At 39.2% G+C, this 21,855-nt stretch overlaps 1 protein-coding gene across 1 annotated transcript in view; it reads right to left on the reverse strand.

Annotated features, from left to right (window-relative positions):
• DNA2 (DNA replication helicase/nuclease 2) overlaps positions 1-21,338 on the reverse strand; it is a 50,612-nt gene extending 29,274 nt beyond the window's left edge. Inside the window, exons 1-6 of the mRNA XM_029915375.1 lie at positions 21,221-21,338; positions 19,627-19,809; positions 18,185-18,368; positions 15,495-15,640; positions 9,878-10,009; positions 2,045-2,264 (exon numbers count right to left, since the gene is read on the reverse strand). Of these exons, the coding sequence (XP_029771235.1) occupies positions 2,045-2,264; positions 9,878-10,009; positions 15,495-15,640; positions 18,185-18,368; positions 19,627-19,809; positions 21,221-21,291 (936 nt within the window). The 5' untranslated portion in view covers positions 21,292-21,338. The remainder of the gene's footprint in view (positions 1-2,044; positions 2,265-9,877; positions 10,010-15,494; positions 15,641-18,184; positions 18,369-19,626; positions 19,810-21,220) is intronic.
• Positions 21,339-21,855: the final 517 nt, after the last annotated feature.

Below are 21,855 nucleotides of genomic sequence, written 5' to 3' on the forward strand. Positions count from 1 at the left end.
GTTCTATTATTTATTACCATAATATATACCATAAACATATAATAATAGTATTATCTTTTTTATCTTTACTTTTTTACCGTTTTTAATTTATTTTTGAGAGATAGACAGAGCATGAATGAGGGAGGGGCAGAGAGAGAGGGAGACGCAGAATCCAAAGCAGGCTCCAGGCTCTGAGCTGTAGGAGCAGAGCCCAACGTGGGGCTCAACCTCACGAACCATGAGATCATACCTGAGCCGAAGTTGGATGCCCAACCGACTGAGCCACTCAGGCACCCCAATAGTACTATCTTTTGATTTTACCTTTGCTGATATAAAAACTAGAATATAAACTTAAAAATATATATATTTGGGGCACCTGGGTGGCTCAGTCAGTTAAGCATCCAACTCTTGATTTTGGCTCAGGGCATGATCTTGTAGTTGGTGGGTGCAAGCCGCACACTGGACTCTGCACTGATACTATGGAGCCTGCCTGGGATTCTCTCTCTCCCCGCTTCTCTCTCTCTGCTTCTTCCCTCGATATGCACATGTTTGCTCACTCTCTTTCTCTAAAAATAAATAAATAAACTTAAAAAAATAAAGCTGTCTAGAACATACCACAGACTGCCAATGTGGAGATGGGCAGAGGGAATGAAAATAATTAGAAAACAAAATAGAATTTCATGTTAGTGAATAGAATTTCATCTTAGTGACTTTAAGACACTATAAATAATATAAATTCCAGATCATTTTGAAAGACAATAAAAGAGGGGCGCCTGGGTGGCTCAGTTGGTTAAGCCTCCAACTTTGGCTCAGGTCAGATCTAATGTTCATGGGTTCAAGCCCCGCGTCAGGCTCTGTGCTGACAGCTAGCTCAGAGCCTGGAGCCTGCTTCCAGTTCTGTGTCTCCTTCTCTCTCTGTCCCTCCCCCTCTCGTGCTCTGTCTCTCTGTATCACAAATAAAACATTAAAAAAAAATTAAGACAATAAAAGATTATGTTTACCAAAGAGAAGATTAACTAAAACATGACTTTAACCTCATGTTAAGACATGGTTTGGTATTTCATTTTAGAAGAAAATCATTATAACCAGATTAAAAGTTAGTAATACAAGAATAAATTTAGACTGATGTTTTCTACAAATATCCTATGTTAAATGTTACATGAAAACAACAGCTTCATGGTAAATTAAGTTCAGGAAGAGTTGGGTTTGTATATACCTAATACAAATCCAAATTACTTTCAGATTTCTCAGAATCGTTAATACGCTAACCTGCATCATTATATCTTCAAATATACTTGGTTTCTGCAACTTTTATCACCAAAGAATTCATTTTGTAGGAGTATCTGTTTAGTAGTTTGGCAGCATAAACTTGGCAACAGCTGTTTCTTTCTTTGCTGGAGAAAACTTTCTACTATAGCCATGTATACATTTATAAACAAACTGAGTATTCTGGATACACCTCAAATTGAAAAGCACTATCTGAGGGGCTCCTGGCTGGCTCAGTCAGAAGAGCATATGACTCTTGATCTCGGAGTCATGAGTTCAAGCCCCATGTTGGGTGCAGAGATTATTAAAAAAAAAAAAAAAAAGGACTATATGAAACTTAAATAACAATTATCCAAATTGCACCAAAATATGTAAAGCAGACCTACATTTTTTCCAGATCTATATATTTTTTTAAAAATTTTAATGTTTTATTTATTTCTGAGAGAGAGAGAGAGTATGAGCAGGGGAGAGGCAGAAAGAGGGAGACACAGAATCCAAAGCAAGCTCCAGGCTCTGAGCTGTCAGCACAGGGCCCACACAGGGCTTGAACCCACAAACTGTGAGATCATGACCTGAGCTAAAGTCAGATGCCACCCAGGAGCCACCCAGGCACTCCAAATATATTCTTTTAAATATTTATTTATTTTGAGAGACAGAAAGAGCGCACACTAGTGGAAAAGGGGGAGAGAGAGAGAATCTCAAGCAGGACATGGGACTTGATCTCCAAATTATGAGATTACTTGAGTCAAAATCAAAAGTCAGATACTTAACTGACAATTTTCTTAAGATTTATACCCACCTGACTACGATGTTCAACAGAATTTAATTCTTTGCCAGTTTTAAGTTCCAAAGGCATAATCTTATATTTTGTTTTACATCCTCGATGTATTTTCACACCAACTGTGACATCTATTTTGCCTTTCAAACCAAATCTAGGGGACCAAATGCTTTCTTCAATATCCAATGAGTTTATGACTTCAATATTACATGCTGAATTATTATTACTACCATCACTTGGCCTAAAAAGCAAAACACAAAAATACTCAATTAGAACACGTGGCTCATTTCTCATATGCTGGCATTAACTATACTGCACAAAAGAGAATGTGGGAATGGAAAACCATCCACATACCTTTACAGCAGCGATTTTCAGAGTATGGTTCCTAGACTAGCAGCATCAATATCACCTGGGAACTTGTTATAAAAGCAAATTCTCGGGCTCCACTCCAGGCCTACTCAATCAGAAACTCTGTAGGTGAAGCCCAGTAATTTGATCCTGCAATTGATCCTGCAAATTTGATCCTGCAAATGATCCTGATGAATGCTCAAGTCTGAGAATCACTATCCTGTAGCATCTAATGTAATTTAAATTTTCTTAATATTTATCATCTATCCTTTTCAGTTCATTCCTACTACAATCTTCCTAACTCAGGCCTTTAAATTCCTCAGTCCTAGATTACTATAGAAATCTATTTGGACTACGGAAGCCACATACCAATCTGAATATTCTGGTATAAAATTATTACTCTGATTAATATAAAATGGCTTGCATGTGGTTGCACCCAGGGTAGCAAAAGTGTGCCTTTCATTAACACCATATTAAACTGTGTATGAGCTCTCTTCCCTACGTGGTGCAGGGCTTGGTTATTCAGCACTTCACCCCTATTGCCCCGTGACAATCTTCAAAAGAACCTCAAGTGCTCCTACATTTCCTCATTTTCTTTTTTTAAATTATTTTAATGTTTTATTTATTTTTGATACAGAGAGAAACAGAGCATGAGAGGGGGAGAGGCAGAGAGAGGGAGACACAGAACCTGAAGCAGGCTCCAGGATCTGAGCTGTCAGCACAGAGCCCAACGCGGACCTCGAACCCACAAACGTGAGATCATGACCTGAGCTGAAGTCGGCGGCTTAACCAACTGAGCCACCCAGGCACCCCACATTTCCTCATTTTCTTTACTTAATCATTAATGAATCCATCTCTGTCACTATCAATATTTAAAACTAAGTACTCAGCATTGTTGTTTATATTACAATAGGTTCTGAGTTTAATATCTTAACTGTTAAATAAGCCAAGAGCACAGGAAGGAGAAAAAAAACGTCAAAGGAATTAGGCGATGAAGATAATTTTTAAAGCCTCTTATACTTTTCTTATCTAAGATTTACTTATTTTCCGAGCAGTAAGATATTCTGCAGGAGAAAAGTAAGATAAGCACTAACTTATTAATACTATTTTAAACCCAAAGCCAGATATTAAATCGAATGGAAATCTTACACGAAAAGGAAAATTTTTCTAGTAATAAAACATATTTTAGGGGCATCTGGGTGGCTCAGTCAGCTAAACAGCCTTGATTTTGGCTTAGATCATGATCTTGAGGTTCATGGGTTCGAGCCCTATGTTGGGCTCTGCACTGGCAGCACAGAGCCTGCTTGGGATTCTCTCTCTTCCTCTCTCTATGCCCCTTGCCAGCTTACATGCTCACTCACTCTCTCTCAAAAAAAACAACTTTTTAAAGTATTTTAGAACATATAAAAATTGAGATTTTTATATGATAGCATTAGAATTATAATCATCAGAATACATGATTTAGTTGACTCTGGATTACTAATTTTGTATTATTTATTTATACCCACAGCTATTTCTTAACAAATGAGAATATTTTTTAAAAGAAAAAAATGTCACCTTCAGTAATTTTCTTAACCGTTTCAAGGATGCTTCAAATATAATCTCCAGGTATGTATGGAATTCAAGGAAGCTACAACTTATCTGAAATTTCTTAAATATTATTCTTTATCCAAATGTTATCTGATCATGTTATTTATTCAAATATGCTCCTATGAAATAAAGCAAACTTCATTATTCACAAAATGTTACATATATACTTAATAGAATAAAACTGTTAATGTTGCTAATAAAATTCATTCCCCTAGAAAAAAGACTAATGTGATTTTACACCTAGCTCTGTAAAATAAATGAAAGTATTTCATTTAACTACTGTGATTTTAATCAATATAATGCTGTAAAACTCCTTTGAGGACCTGATTAAGAATATGGTACCATGAAAATGAAGAAAATATACATTTATGTAACACCAATGGATGAGAAAGGTTGTCCCTTTAAATAACTTTTTTTTTTTAACATTTTATTTATTTTTGAGAGACAGAGAGAGACAGTATGATCAGGGGAGGGGCAGAGAGGGAGAGGGAGACAAACAATCTGAAGCAGGTTCCAGGCTCTGAGCTGTTAGCACAGAGCCCGACATGGGGCTCGAACCCACGAACTGTGAGATCATGACCTGAGCTGAAGACGGACCCTTAACCAACTGAACCATCCAGGCACCCCTTAAATAACTTTTAAAGGTCTCATTCTCAGGGTGCCTGGGTGGCTCAGTGGTTAAGCATCTGACTTCGGCTCAGGTCATGATCTCATGGCTCGTGGGTTCCAGCCCTGCATCAGGCTCTTGCTGGCAACTGAGCCTGAAGCCTGCTTAAGATTCTGTGTATTCTCCTCTCTCTGCTCCTCTCCTGCTCACAGTCTCTCTGTCTCTCTCTCTCTCTCTCTCTCTCAAAACAAACATTAAAAAATTAAAAAAATAAAATAAATAAAAGGTCTCATTTCTGTGCTAAATACTGAAGTTTTGTTGTTGTCGTTTTAAAGACTGGCTATAAACTGTTGGGAAAAGGATATTAGCTAAAATACAGAGGAGCGCCTCCTTCACAGACACGTAAGATTCCAATGGAATAACTGAATCAAAGAAAAGTCTTGTACCAAAATATAGAGATGAGTACACTGGTCTGGGAATCTTGATTCCTCACTGTAGACTCAACTCCATCACTGGTTTTTCATATAAAACATGGACAGCTCACTCTACTCACTGGATCTCAATTTCCTTATATGAAATCTAAGACTTGATCTCAAAAATACATTTCAAGTGAAAGATGACTCTGAATCCCACCCTTTCCCTGGCTTCCTGATATATTTCTTCCAGCCTACTAAATCCCTTGCTGGTCCATCCTAAGCTCCCTCAGCCTCTTTAGATGGAGTCTCCCAGTCTCCCCCTGGGTCCTACACACCACCCCCTTAGCAGAATCCCATGCCTCTGCTGTTGCCTGTAGGTTTTCTCTAAGCAATGCCCTCCACTCCTATGTTTTCAACTACCACCAACACAGAGTTCTTGGAGGGTTTTAGTCTCCCTGTAACACCAGTGCCTCGCACAACCCTGAGCACAGACACAGCTTATGGAATACATGTTTGTTGAACAGGTTAAGTCCATGAGTCTGTGAGAAAATGTCAGCTTATGACTGCAAAAACAATGAATAAGTTTTAAAAAGAAAAAACGTGGATACAATGCTAAGACAATTAAACATAAAAGAAAAGCTAATATCTGAAACAACCATGAAAATGGATATTCACCACAATTTTAATTTTCAAGCAAATTTAAAGGACTCCAAAATAAAAAAGAAAGGAAAAGGCGTGTAGTGAGAGAGGGTAAATAAAGATAAAGAAACAATTAGGGGAACAATAGAAAACAAAGATTAAGTTTGTAATTATTACAGAAAATCAAGAGAGACCAGAATGACAGAAATACTACAAAAACAATGCAAGGAATTAAGAAAAGAATGACTACTTAATAAACAATTAGTTGTTTATCACAATTAAGACTAAAGCACCAAGATCCACACCATATTTAGACACAGGCAATCTTCTCCAAAGAAATAACAAAGAAGGAACCATTTATAAATTTATAAAAAAACACCACAAGGTGAGGCCAAGGAAAGGGTGGGCGGGGTGGGGGATGCCTGGGTGTTTGACTTCAGCTCAGGTCATGATCTCCCGGTGCCTCACATCAGGCTGGCTGCACAAAGCCTGCTTTGGATCGTCTGTCCCCTTCTCTCTGCCCCTGCCCAGCTTGCACGTGCTCTCTTTCTCAAAAATAAACAAACACTGAAAAAAAAAAACCACTATAAGGGGTGCCTCCATCAGTTAAGCATCTGACTCTTGATTTCGGCTGCGGTCATGATCACAGAGTCATGGGGTGGAGCCCTACTGGGCTCCGTGATTAGTGTGGAGCTGCTTAAGATTTTTTTTCTCCCTCTGCCCTTCTCCCATGCTCAAGTGTACTCTCTTAAAAAAAAAAAAAATTAATTTAATTTAATTTATTTTTTAATTTTATCTTAAAGTTTAATTTATAAATACATATTTTAAAATCAAAAAATAATAAAATAATGTAAAAATCTAAATCCTGGCAAATTGTGGTAATGGTGCACAACTTTACAAATATACTGAAAGTCACTGAGCTATAAATAATAATAATAAATAAAAATAATTAAAATCCTACTGACAGATACAGGATTAAAAAAAATTTTTTTTATAATTGACTGATCTTATTATTTCTTTTCTACAAAAGCTTATTCTTAAATGTACAACAGGATCTAAGACAACACTGCATTCTAGCTATAGGTGGCTGTGGCAGGGAATCCAGAGGTTTAAATGGGAATGGAATTAAAGATCACCATTGCCTCGGGCACAAGGGACGGCCTACTTTTTGCCAGATTTCTTCATTCCACCTGAGCCAGGGGGCCCTTCCCAGGGGCCTTCGCTTTTAGCTCCTCGAGTTTCTTCGGCTCCTCTTTCTGTTTCTGCTTGAATGCCTTACCTTCCTTGTCCTTCTCCTTGGCCTGCTTCTTGGGCTGCTTCAGAGGCTTCTTCTTGCCTCCTTCGAGGCAGCCCCTTCCCCAGACCCTGCCACTAGAAGCGGGCTAAACTTTTGTTTTAAGTTTATTTATTTTTGAGAAAGAAAGAGACACCGTGAACAAGGGAGGGGGAGTGAAAGGGAAGGAGAGAATCCCAAGCAGGCTTTGGGTGCTCAGCACAGAGCCCGATGCAGGGCTTGAACTCATGAAACAGTGAGATCATGACCTGAATCCAAACCAAGAGTCAGAGGCTTAACCAACTGAGCCATCCCTAATTATTATTTACTCTTAGAGAGACAGAGAGTGCATGCATATGTGCAAGCTGGAGAGGTACAGAAGGAATCTTTTTCTTTTTTTAAATGTTTATTTTGAAAGATAGTGCACTGAAGAGAGAACAGGGGAAGAGCAGAGAGAGAGGAAGAGAAAATCCCAAGCAACCTCTGTGCTGCCTGACTTGGGGTTGGATTTCACAACAGTGAGATGGTGACCTGAGCCAAAATCAAGAGTCTGTTGCTTAACCGACTGAGCCACCTAGGTACCCCAGATACAGGACATTTAAACATTACTAGCAACCTTCTAAACGGATTCTCAGAGAATTCTAGCAATATGGAAAAGGTTGTAAAATTTCTAAGTATCTTTGATGAAATAGTCCACTTCTGAGATTTCAATCCCAGGAAATAAATAAGTGTTCTTCCACTAGTGTCCCCTCATTCCTTCTCCCGTACTCAAGACATAACTGACCTCTCCCATCTCTCAGGATGAATTTTGCCCTGGCTATGGAACTCACCCCATAAGCATATGAACACGTCATACCTCCTGTCTTCAAAACAGCAGCAAATCTCTCTTCAGCCCACATGTGCCTCTGGCTACCATCCCATTTCGGTGTGCTCTGATAGAACAACCTTTCCGTGTGGTTGTCTAACTCCCTGTCTCCAAATCCTCCTCTACCAGTCTCTCTTGATGCCGTTCTAAACACATTTGCTCCCCCCTGGAATCACTGCTGACTATTCTTTCCCTCACGCTCCACATCCAATCCAAAACCTAGCAATTCCACCTCTCAAGTCTAACCAAAACCCAACCGATTCTCATCACTACCACAACTCTCACTGTGGTCTAAGCCACCAGTTTCCCTTACTTGAATTCTTGAAAGAGCCTCCACGTTGGTCTACCTCTGCCCTCATCCTACAACACAGTCCCAAGAAAGCACCCAGAATGTTCCTTTTAAAAGTAAATCTGAGGGTCGCCTGTGTGGCTCAGTTAAGCGGCTGACTTCAGCTTAGGTCATGATCTCACAGTTCTGTGGGTTTGAGCCCCACGTCAGGCTCTATGCTGACAGCTCAGAGCCTGGAGGCTGCTTCCAATTCTATGTCTCCCTCTCTCTCTGCCCCTCCTCCACTCACAGTCTGTGTCTCTCTCTTTCAAAAATAAACAAACATTGTGCTTGCTTCCGCAGCACAATAAATAAATAAATAAATAAACATAAAAAATTATTTTAAAAAAGTAAATCTGAGCAACACATAAACTAGTACAGAGGGTAAGCCAAATCGCTAAATTGTGATAAAATTGGGATTCACATCGGATTCAGTATGTACTTTTAATTAAAACAATTTTCTTGTTTATTTTTGAGAGAGAGAGAGAAAGAGAAAGTGCAAGAGGGGGAGGGGCAGAGAGAGGAGACACAAAATCTGAAGTAGGGTCCAGGCTGAGCTGTCAGCACAGAGCCTGATGCAGGGCTCAAACCCATAGAACCGCAAGATCATGACCTGAACTAAAGTCAGATGCTTAACCAACTAAGCCACCCAGTCACCACTGTTCTTTGAACCTGAAATCTTCAGAAAATAAATTGACCAAAGGAACTGACGGTTCCCAAGATTTCTGCTGAACAACTCTTAAACAAGTCATTCAGATGACAAAATGTCCTGAGATAAAATACTAAGAATATTGAGGGGGAAAAAAAGGGTTAAGAATATTGAGAAACAGTTAAGAATATTTACATAAATGGTAGCCAACCCTATTAAAAAAATGTTGCTCATTTAGAAAAGAAAAAGCTAAATCAAAACCCTCTGTGCAAGCTCTCCAGTGGCTTCTCATCTAATCAGAAGAGCAGCCAAAGGAAAGCTACTTCTGCTCTTTCCAGTCTCGCTCTGCTCCCGCCGTCCGAGCAGGTGTGCATCAGCCAGACTTCTGCCAGGAATGCTCTTCCTGGAGACAGCTGCACAGCCACCTCTCTGATCTCCTTCAGGCTTCGTCTCCACACCACCTGACTAGAGAGGCCTTTCACCCATGCAGCGGAAACATGTCCCGTCACCGCCACTACCAACGCCACTCTCCTCCTCGCACTGCTCGACACTGCATGTGTCACAATCCAGCCCCCTGTTGTCTCCTTGGGTCGTCTAGAAGCACCATGAAGTCACCTGCTTTTTCTTCATATGATAATCCCAGCACACAGAACATTACTTGGTACATATTAGGCACTTAATAAATATTTGTTGCATGAGTAAATAATAAAAGAGAAGTATTACCTATTAACCTATGTTAATGCTACCTTAAGGGGGAAAACAATAAAATACCAAATGCCCAACGGCGTTAAATGGTTAAACGCAGTATTTAAACATACAGCACAAATCCACAGGACAATCAACAGATGACATAGTACATATATACAGAAACATATATGAAATATGTTTACAAATAATTATAAGTTGGTTATTTGAAAAACATACTGACATAAAAATTCAGAAGAGTTTATTATAGTGAAAATAGAATTTCTATTCACTAGATTATTTTTTGTTCTGGAAAGACTCAGAAATGTAATTTATAAAATAAATGAACAAAAAAGCTAGTTGTAATAACCCTTTTAAAACCCTTTAATTAAACATATAGAATAAAATTCTGGTCTGAACATATGAACACCATATAAACAAAATGAGTTTCTTACAGAGAGAGCTGCATCTGAGGACAGTCAGCTGAAATATATTTATGCATGAAATCTCCGGCCCATTTAGAAAATGAAGGAAGATACTCCTCTACTTCTTGTTTTATCTCATCTTGATTCAAATTTAAGCGATACCTGCCAAAATAAGAAATTAAACATGAAAGCATAAATATGAAAAAGGTAAACAAGGACAAAAACATCCAAATAAGCAACTTAAGATACCCATCAACTAATTAATGGATATATAACGTGGTATATACATGGGGCACCTGGCTGGCTCAGTCATAGAACATATGATTCCTTTTTTTTTTCTTAATTTTTTTAAATGCTTTTTTATTTATTTTTGAGAGACAGAGAGAGACAGCTGGAGCAGGGGAGGGTCAGAGAGAGAGGGAGACACAGAATCTGAAACAGGCTCCAAGCTCTGAGCTAGCTGTCAGCACAGAGCCCGACGCGGGGCTTGAACCCACGAACCGTGAGATCTGACCTGAGCCGAAGCCGGATGCTTAACCGACTAAGCCACCCAGGCGCCCCAGAACATATGACTCTTGATCACAGGATCATGATTTCAAACCCCACACTGGGGATAGAGTTTACTTAAACAATAAATAAAATAAAATATTTTTGGAGGGTATCTGGTGACTCAATCGGATAAGCGTTTGATTTCAGCTCAGGTCATGATCTCAGGGGTCATGGGTTCAAGCCCCATTTGGGGCTCGATGCTATCAGTGCAGAGCCCACTTCAATGCTCTGTCCTCCCTGCTCTCTGCCCTTCCCCCCCATATATATATATACATATATATATATATGTACACACACACACACTCTCTCTCTCTCTGGAATAAACAGACATTAAAAAAATCTTTTTTTGATGTGGTATATATGTACGATGGAATAATATTCAACCTTAAAAAAAAAGACAGCAGAACCCTCTGAATCCTCCAAAAGAACTGGTTCAGCAGGGAAGACAAAATTAGCAATGCTAGCTCTGCCAAGATTGTGTCTCCTGAGCATAGCAGCAACCTCAAGCTGAAAAAGAAACTGAAATTCCTCAAGCCAAAGCAACTGCTAATACCAAAATACCCCAAATGATCACACATTCAGAATACCAGAGGCAAAGGCTATCCTTACAAAAGGCTGCTTGAAATCTGGCAACTTCTAGTTGATAAAAGAAGATGTAGGTGAGAATGAGGGAAAACAAGGATTCATATATTGCCAACAAAAAGGTAAATTAGGACAATGCATATACAGAACAATTTGGCAATAATTATCAAAATGTTATTTATTTGAGGGGCGCATGGGTGGCTCAGCTGGTTAAGCATCCAATTTCAGCTCTAGTTAGGATCTCATGGCTCGTGAGCCTCACGTAGGGCTCTTCTGACAGCTCAGAGCCTGGAGTCTCCTTCAGATTCTGTCTCCCTCCTCTCTGCCCCTCCCCTGCTCAAGCTCTGTCTCTCTCCTTCAAAATGAAATAAATATTTAAAAAAATTTTTTTGTTTATTTTTTAAATTTTTATTTATTTAAGTAATCTCTACACTAAAAGTGGGGCTCAAATTCACAACCCCAAGATCAACAGTCACATGCTCTTCCAACTGAACCAGCCAGGCTCAATATTCAAAGTACTAGCTGTACTCAGACGAAATCCTGTCCTGGAGGGGAAAAATGGTATGAAGGACATTACTGCACAACAATGTGGACAGATTAGACAAAAATATTCTACCAATATTAAATTTCCTGAAGTTGACACCATGCTGCAATTACATAAAAGAAAAGCCTATTCTTAGGAAACACACACTATACATCACGATTTTTTAACTCAGGGGCATAAGCCCTGAGCCCAACTGGCTCATCATTAGTGACAACGAGCCATGGGCAAAATCCTTTGCTAGCAGGAAGCTGCCACACCAAGCACTTGGCCCCTTACCCACCCATCGAACCCCACCACATGCCTGGCCCCAACCACCAGAGAGTGTGGGGAGTAAAGGCTAAAAGGCAAGGTGAGCAAGATCAGTTCTGATCATTGCAATGGGCCCCTGAGCCCACAGGGCATCCCAGGATGTCCAGGGCCCTGCTCAACCTCTTCTATGGCTTGTGCCTTCATGGTATACAGCTCATTGTATATACTATGAAGTATACTACTCAACCTTAGGAGAAAAATCTACACATACACACATTCAGCAGATGAATCCAAGTACATAGTACGAGTATTGTCTGCACTAATCTTGCAACTTTTCTCTAAATTTGAGGTTATTTCCAAATAAAAAAATTTTTTAAATGTTTTAAGTGTATATATTCTGTGGCCCAACAAATTCCACTTCTAAGTATTCAACTCAATATAAGCCTCACAGGTATGAAATAAAAGATGAATAAAGATATTTCTTGGGGCACCTGGGTGGCTCAGTTGGATAAGTGTGTGACTTACCCACAGGTCATGATCTCACAGTTCAGGAGTTCAAGCCCCATGTCAGGCTCTGTGCTGACAGTTCAGAGCCTGGAGCCTCCTATGGATTCTCTGTCTCCCTCTCTCTCTGCCCCTCCCCTGCTCACACTTTATCTCTCTCTCAAAAATGAATAAATGTTAAAAAAAAAAGTGGATGAGAGACCTAACCATATGACAGAAAGCCATCAAAATCCTACAGAAGAAAAAAGGCAACAACCTCTTTGACCTCAGCCACAGCAACTTCTTACTTGACATGTCTCCAAAGGCAAGGGAAACAAAAGCAAAAATGAACTACTGAGACCTCATCAAGATAAAAACCTTTTGCACAGCAAAGAAAACAATCAGCAAAACTAAAAGTCAACTGACAGAATGGGAAAATATATTTGCAAATGACGTATCAGATAAATGGTTAGTATCCAAAACCTATAAAGAACTTACCAACCAATACCCAAAAAACAAATAATCCAATGAAGAAATGAGCAAAACACATATATAGACACTTTCCCAAAGAGGATATCTAGATGGCTAACAGACAAACAAAAAGATGCTCAACATCACTCATCATCAGGGACATACCAAAAGGGGAAAAAAAGGCACTATGGTTTCCTGCTTGCTCACTTCCTAAGACCTTTTTTTAATATTTTTTTTAATGTTTATTTATTTTTGAGAGAGAGACAGAGAGACAGAGCACGAGCAGGGGAGGAGCACAGAGAGAGAGGAAGATCAGCACAGAGCCCAACGCAGGACCTGACCTCATGACCTGAGCCGAAGTTGGACACCCAACCAATTGAGCCACCCAGGTGCCCCTCCTAAAACCCTTTAATCCCAAGAAGCACCTGATTTGTTGTGAGGACACATCAGACAGTGCTACAGAGAGGCTCACGTGGCAAGAAAATGAGGCGTCATGACTATAACAGTCAGCTAGAACTGCAGCCTCGTGACAACAGTCATGTGAATGCATCATCATGGAAGCAGATCCTCCCTTCAGATGACAGCAGCTCCATGTGGGAAACCACATGGGAGACTGAGCCGGAAGCATCCAGCTAAACCCCCTCTCAAGTCCTAACACACAGAAACTATGAAGTAATAGATTAGGTACTGGTCATTTAAAGCCACTAAATTTTGAGGTGATTTATTTCAGGGAAATAATCAATTCAACACACAATAAGGCATCACTGTATATTGATTAGGATACGACAAAAAAAAGTTTAAAACTCTGAAATGCAAAAAACAAGTGTTGGCAAGGATGCGGAAAAAACAACAAAAAAAAACCTCTGTTGCACTGTTGGTGGGAATGCAAACTGGTGCAGTCACTACAGAAAACAGTATGGAGGCTCCTTAAAAAGTTAAAAATAGAATTACTCTTTGATCCATTAATCACACTACTGGGCATTTACCCCCAAGAATATAAAAACACTAATTTGAAAGGATTTATGCACTGCCTATGTTTATAGCAGCATTATTTACAATAGCCAAATTACAGCCCAAGTGTCCATTGACAGATGAAAGGATAAAGATGTGATACACACACACATACACACACACACACACACACGTATAATGGGATATTACTCAGCCATAAAAAAATGAAATCTTGCTATCTGTAACAACATGGATAGCTCTAGAGAGTACAATACTAAGTGAAGTAAGTCCGTTACAGAAAGACAAATACCATATGATTTCATGCATATGTGGAATTTAAGAAACAAAACAAATGAACAAGAAACAAAGAAAAGAGACAAACAAAAAAATAGACTCTTAACTATAGAAAACAGAGGGTTACCAATGGCTCTGGGTGGTGGAATGGTAAAATAGGTGAAGGAGATTAAGTGTACACTTATGATGAGCACAGAGTAATATATAGAATGCTGAATCACTATCCTGTACACCTGAAACTAATATAACACTATATGTTAACTATAGTGGAATTAAAACTTTTACCTTAATTTAAAAAATAAGTTTCTAATTTCTAATTTTAAAAAAGCAAAATGGGGTGCCTGGTTGGCTTAGTCAGTTAACTATTCCACTCTCGATTTCAGCTCAGGTCATGATCTCACAGTTTGTGAGTTCAAGCCCTGCATCAGGCTCGGTGATGACAGCATAGAACCTGCTTGGGAATCTCTCTCTCCCTCTCTCTCTGCCCCTCCCCTTCTCATAGACACACACACACACACACACACACACACACACACACACACACACACACACTCTCTTTCTCTCTCAAAATGAATAAACCTTAAAAATTAAAAAAGCAAAATATAAATAACACCTGTATTTTACGGAAATGCAAAGTGGCAAATAAGGCAATATACAGAACTCTTAAAAGTAAAAGCTGTTTGATATCTACTTATATTCTGAATGCCATGCTACACAGTCATGACCAAGGGACAACTTATCTGTGTTTCTGTTTCTTTTGGTTGCTATGAGATTATATAAGATGTCTAAAAGCACGGAACACAATGCCAGACACATGTCAGGGATCTAAAATGTTTTTAGGGCAGTAGGTCATATGTCATTAGTAAATACGTTGTGTGGCATTTTGGTACACACTTTCTCCATGTAAATAGCGAAACAGGATTACATCTGTCAACTAGTGTGGAAATAAAAATTACCACTAATAAAAATACTTTTGTGAAAAAAGATGGTCTGCAATAGGAGTGACGACAGAAACAGCAGGATATGCCAACCGCGCTGCATGTAGTCACTAATAAAATGCCAACAATTAGCCATTTGTGGGTTTATGTATGTTCTCTCCACTGTCACAAAAGTCTACAAAATAAGACTTATTGCCTTTTTCAAAACTTTTCAAAAATAGCAACCTGTTCAATCCTAAAACCAGCAATGCTAGAATGTAAGACTAGATCCATCTGATTCCCAAACCTATACAATTTTCAGTATGTCACGTAACTAGAAGGCAAACATTTTTTACACTCTCTGAGAACAGCTGAAGAATCTAATGCACACATGTACAGAATATTCAGATATGTTTAGCGCAAGAGTTTCTATGCTGCAATTTCCGAAGCTCTTCACAGAACTGCAGTGGGGTATTATACAACCCTGGGATCTATACGATAGTGTAACTCTGATTTATATTAACAGCCTACTAGCCAAATACCTTCCAAATTCTAGGAATCGATTTTATAATAGAATTGTACCTACAGCATGTCTCGTACTACTTACATTTCCTTCAGATGCTTTATTTCTTGAATAGTTTGAAGAGCATATTCTTGTAGTTTTTCTGGGGCAAAGCTAGTGCTTATTGCTTTTTGAAATACTTCATGAAGAACTGTACCAATCAACATTTGACGTGTGGCTGGATTAGAGCTCTATTTAAAAAAAATCATAGACATTTTATTTCACATTATTAATACACATGATCTCATATTTATTACCTAACCTATTTTAACTACCAGAGCCAAACTGCACTAGTGAGACAAATACTAAAATATTAAACAGTTTTTATCCTAGCAAGTAGAATTACAAATGACTTTCACTTTCTTCTATTCTGAATTACCCAAATTATATTACAAGCACATTATTTTTAAAGAAAATCAGTAGTTTCCACTTCAAAAATTTTTTAATTTTTTTAAATGTTTTTATTTATTACTGAGACAGAGAGAAACAGAGTATAAGTGGGGGGAGGAGCAGAGAGAGAGAGGAAGACACAGAATCAGAAGCAGGCCCCAGGCTCTGAGCTGACAGCCTGATGCGGGGCTCAAACACACCAACTGTGAGATCATGACCTGAGCCGAAGTCAGCCACTTAACCGACTGAGCCACCCAGGCGCCCCTCCACTTTGAAAATATTAAAAACAACCTATGTGAAAAAGGTACCATGTATTCTCAAATACTTAATATATTCTTTTCTAATTTCACTTTATAATCTACCCAAATAAAACACAGTAAAGCCACGGCTCATAAACTCATGTAAGTAAAAGACATTATTCAAACATAAAATTTACATTTACAGCATAGATTTTTTTTTGACATGTTCCCTCACTCAAAAAGAAATAGTATTTAAAAAAAGAAAAGGGCGCCTGGGAGGCTCAGTCAGTTGAGTGTCTAACTTCAGCTCAAGTCATGATCTTACAGTTCGTGGGCTCTGTGCTGAGCTCAGAACCTGGAGCCTGCTTTGGATTCTGTGTGTGTGTCTCTCTCTGCCCTACCTCACTCACGCTCTGTCTTTCTCAAAAATAAACAAACATTTAAAAAAAAATTTTTAAGCAGAAATGAAAAAAGAAAGACACATTATTTCTCAATTAACCCTTTTCTTAGCCTAGACCTTCCCCTTAAAGCTCTCGAAAAACTAGATAAAGTCCACCAAAACATGCTTCAGGAATTTTAAAAATTAATTTACAGAGGGACTCTCTGTACTATTTATGCAAGTTCTTTATAAGTCTAAGAGAACTACAAAATAAAAAGCTTTTAAAACAATTTTGGTTTTCTACATACATATAAATTGTATAATTTTTAAAATACACTGAAAGAGGAAACTCTTAACAAATAAAAAACCCAGGTTCTTCAATAAATGGAACCAAAACAAAGAGGGTGAGAATAGGCAGAACTAATATATTAAAACAAACTTAGGAGACATATCAAAATATAAATCAAAGACTCTGTTTCGGGGTGCCTGGCTGCCTCTGTCGGTAAAGTACATGACTCCTGATGTCGGGGTTGTAGGTTCAAGCCCCACACTGGGTACAGAGATTACTTAAAAATAAAATCTTTATTTATTTTTTATTTTTTTTAACATTTTATTTATTTTTGATACAGAGAGAGACAGAGCATGAGAGGGGGAGGGGCAGAGAGAGAGGGAGACACAGAATCTGAAGCAGGCTCCAGGCTCTGAGCTGTCAGCACAGAGCCCGATGCGGGGCCCGAACCCACGAACGTGAGATCTGACCTGAGCCAAAGTCGGAGGCCCAACCGACTGAGCCACCCAGGCGCCCCAAAAATAAAATCTTTAAAAAAAATCTTGTTTGGAATCTGATTCTAACAAACCAACTGAATAAAAAATTATTTTCTATTAAAGACATTATAGAGAAACAATGGGACATTATCTGGGCATTATAAATTGGGCACTATATTAATTAAAAGAAATTCTTTTAATTTTATAGTGTATGATAAAGATATATTTACATTTTTAAAAGATCCTCCACCTTCATTTACATGCTAATATAATGTTTGAGAACAGCCAAATGGATACACAGGAATTATAATCATCTATTTGTTTATGTTTAAAATTTTCCAGAGTATTTTTTTAAGAGAGATGGTCAGATTTATTTTGAGTTTACTGGAAATCACATGAAGCCAAGTTTGGAAATGCCTAGATGCATTAAATAAAAAATATCATCACTTACATTACTTTTATCATTAGAATTAATTATTTTGTTAAGTGTTGATCAAGATTCAAAGAATTCAGGCACCTGAACTTGAGTCCTAGCACTGCCACTTACTAACTACAGTAACTCTGGGCGAGTCATTTAACCCCTCTGAGCCTGATTGTTCTCATCTGTAAAATGCAGCTGATTATTACCATCTACCTCACAGGAATGTTGTGAGGAGTAAATGAAGAGTATAAAAGTGCTCTGTAAACGCTAAGACCCTGCAGAAACATTAGCTGTTAATATTATTCACCCTAGGGGTGCCTAGGTGGCTCAGTTGGTTAAGCGTCCGGCTTCAACTCAGGTCATGATCTCACAGTTCATGGGTTCGAGCCCCATGTCGAGCTCTGTGCTGACAGCTCAGAGTCTGGAGCCTGTCTTCGGACTCCATGCCTTCTTCTCTCTCTGACTTTCTCTTGCTTGTGCTGTCTCTCTCTCACAAATAAATAAAAACATTTTTAAAAAATTTAAAAAACGTATTATTCACCCTAAAAATTTCACTCAGGACAGCTCTTCTCATACATCGAATACTACTGGCGATGCTTGTGCCAGAAATCAGCATGTCTGGATATAGAATCAAATATCCAAAATCTTCATCTATTATCCAAGTATCAGATACGCAGTCTCCCTCCAAATGAATGATGTCCCCTGGCCCCACTGGTACAGAGCACCTAAAAATAAAGCAAAATATACATAGTGTAGATTCCTACATTTAAAGATATTCAGGAAGCTTCAAAAGGCAAATGAATATTTTATCTGAAGGAATAGTATTTGTAAATTTGAGTCTTTCAAAATAATTTAATACTAGGATGCAGTCTTCTGAATCAATCCTAGTCACTCTACTCCTTTCTACCTTTGCAATACAGCTGAAAACACTCAGGGGTCTTCCTTAAATACCAAAAAGGAAAACTGCTTAGTGTTAGCATCATCTACTGCAAAAGCTATCAAATTTTTAATAGTGTTAATACATAGTCCAATTATGGATTAGCTTATTTCAGTAATAATTCTCTCATTCTGGAGATTTCTAGCATTTCTACAGTTTCTGTAAGTGTTGAGACATGAAGCCAAACCCAATGTGTTAAGAATAAAAACATACTGGAGCGCCTGGGTGGCACAGTTGGTTAAGCGTCGAACTCAATTTTGGTTCAACCTCATGAACTGTGAGATTGAGCCCTGATTTGGGGCTCCAGAATGGAGCCTGCCTGGGATTCTCTCTCCTCTCTCTCTGTTCTTCTCTCAAGCTCATGCACACACACAACCTCTCCCAAGATAAATGAATCAACATAAAAAAAAAAATAAAATCACTTTTATCATTCTTATCTAGACAAAGAGCCTAAATAGACAAAATTAGACCTCCGCTTTCTCTGAATTTCCCCTTCACCCCTCACATACCAACCATACTTTGCTTGAGTAGAGAAACCTAGGGCTTCAAAATGTTCTTATGCTGTAATTAATTTTATTCTTAGTGAAAATAATTATGAGTTTTAAGCTGCAATCTTAAAAAGTACTGGGAAATTTTGGAAGTAGTCATTTAATAAGGCCCCTTGTAGTTAGTTTTTTTTTTTAATGTTTATTTTTGAGAAAGAGAGACAGAGCGAGAGTGTGGTAGGGGCAGAGAGAGAGAGGGAGACACAGAATCTGAAGCAGGCTCCAGGCTCTGAGCTGTCAGCACAGAGCCTGACAGGGGCTAGAACTCACGAATCCTGGGCCTAATCATGAGATGAGCCTAAGTTGGACACTTAACCAAATGAGCCACCCAGGTTACCCCGTAGCTAACTTTCAAATGACAATAAAGACCATGTTTTAGAATAAGGACTTTGAGATGCTGAGGTAATAAACAAAATGTTTACACAGAATTAATTCATATTCATATCTACTCCCTTAAGACTCTTAAGCCAGATCAGTGCTCAAAGTCACACAAAAAATTACCAGTCATTCCTAAGGATACACAGTTCCTTATGTTCTAGTGACTGAGAAGCAGTGATGATTAGGTGCTTTTCATGGTTTCCTTCTTCATTCTGTACAGTGTTGACTGCTAATACCAGGTACCGGTTATCCATTCCTTGGCTCAGAACTGTTTTAGAAAAGGAAGCTTCCAGTTTCTTCTGAAATCTAAAGCATACACAAACAAAACTGCTGTAGCATGAAATAAGAAGCGAGCCAACTTCCTTTATCTACAAACCAACCTTCTAGTTTTCTAGGTTTGTTTCTTCTAGAAAGTTTATCACAATGACCATTAGCTAAAATAGGCAAAAATTAAGAGAGCAAGGACAGAGCAGAATTTCTATTATAAAACTTCCCCAAAGTAAGGCCATTTAAAACATGCTTGTGATACAAATTATCCCAAATACTGGATCAGTTCTCAGGAGCTCTGTGAGACATCCATGATTGTGAGGATTAAGGATAAATTGAGAAATATCAAATAACAAATTCCTACCACTGGTGCAAACCCTCCCAAAGTACAAGTAAAAAGAAATGTCTCGTACACTATCTTTTGTAAATGAAAGGTATTGTTAGGGTACACTATAGTGTTGGTGGTTTGCTGAAGTCCTACCATGAGCCACAGTATTATACTAATCTTTAGGAGCCTACTTAGAAATCATCTAGTCCAACCTACTATTTAATGAAGAAAATCTTTCTGTAAAAGTGTGACACTAGCACCTACTTCCTAAAGAAAAGCAAGCTTAATACCTGTCACATTAGTTCATTCATACAGTAACTCAACTCAGGAACTTCTCATTTATAATTGGCAAGTCAACTGCACAAAACTTTTATCCATTGATGCTAGCTGCCTGAAAAGTATGCAGAATTACTCTAACAACTCTAGAAAATATTGTCCCTCTTTAGCCTTTCCAGTTTGATTGCAGTCTTTATTAGTGACAGTCCAAAGTCATTACCTCTCTAATTATAACACCAAATATCTTCCGTACTACCCTAAAAGTTAGCTTTGCCACCCAGCCCTGGACTCTTACTTGTAAACGCCTCATTCAACTGCTCCAGGAAGCCTCAGGCTGTGAAATTCCCAAGAGTCAGTTGGGACGCCTTAAGGATCTCGCAAAGGTATTGCTGATCAAAACCCAAAACGCAAAGATCCGTCAAAAATAATTATCATTATTATTAGCTGAAAATAATTCCACGCCATGACTGTGGGTCAAGTTGTCCTATTTAGTTCAAGTAGGGATGCAGAGTTCTCCGTGGGATAAGTTTCTCCAACTACACATCGAGAAAAGCATCTAGCAGTTGCAATTTCCCTTTAATAATGCTAGTTTAAGGTTGTGGCACTCCCCGACTGCGGACACAAATGAACTATTGAGTGAGCAGTCTTCGGGCTCTAGCACAAGTGCGGCCGCAAAGAGAACCCTGTGAAACAGACCCCAGCTCGGGAAACTCGTCGGGCGCCCTGGGGCCCGAACGGGGTCATTTTATCATGAGCCCGGCTCCGGGAGGCGTGGGTGCCGCCTCTCCCGCTCCTTTCTTTCAAATCTCCCGCCTTGCTCCCAGAACCTCCCATCGCTCCACTCACATCTCCGCCGGCCGACGAGCCTCTCCCCCGAGACTTTCCTTCAACAGCTCCAGTTCTTCCAGCTGCAACATCTCGGACGCAGACACTGCTAACAGTCACCCGTTAAAACCGAGAAACCGAGGACCTTGGAGAAGAAAAAGAAGCGCGAGTCCGGAAGGCGCCGCGCGCATGCGCCTGCGCGCCGCAGACCCAAGTGACCTGCGCAAAGCAGCCCCTCCCTCCCATCCCGCACGTTCCACGTGGAGCGCTGCACCTAGGGGGGAGTTCTTTTTCTTTTTCTATAAATATTTTTTAATGTTTTTAATTTATTTTTGAGAGACAGAAGGAGACAGCGGGAGCAGGGGAGGGTCAGAGAGAGAGGGAGACACAGTTTCTGAAGACAGGCTCCAGGCTCTGAGCTAGCTGTCAGCACTGAGACCAACGTGGGGCTCAGACCCACAAACTGTGAGATCATGACCTGAGCAGAAGCGGGGTGCTTAACCGACTGAGCCACCCAGGTGCCCCTGGGGGGGAGATGTTAAGAGATCCTTGAACTCTTGCTTTAGTGTTTGGAAACCAGGGAGCTTTAGTAATCTGGCCCAGGCCAAATATTCCACATTTTCTCTATACACGCCAACCCATGCTCAACATACACT

The sequence above is a fragment of the Suricata suricatta genome, chromosome 2 (genome assembly GCF_006229205.1).
Source record: "Suricata suricatta isolate VVHF042 chromosome 2, meerkat_22Aug2017_6uvM2_HiC, whole genome shotgun sequence".
Classification (NCBI taxonomy): domain Eukaryota; kingdom Metazoa; phylum Chordata; class Mammalia; order Carnivora; family Herpestidae; genus Suricata; species Suricata suricatta.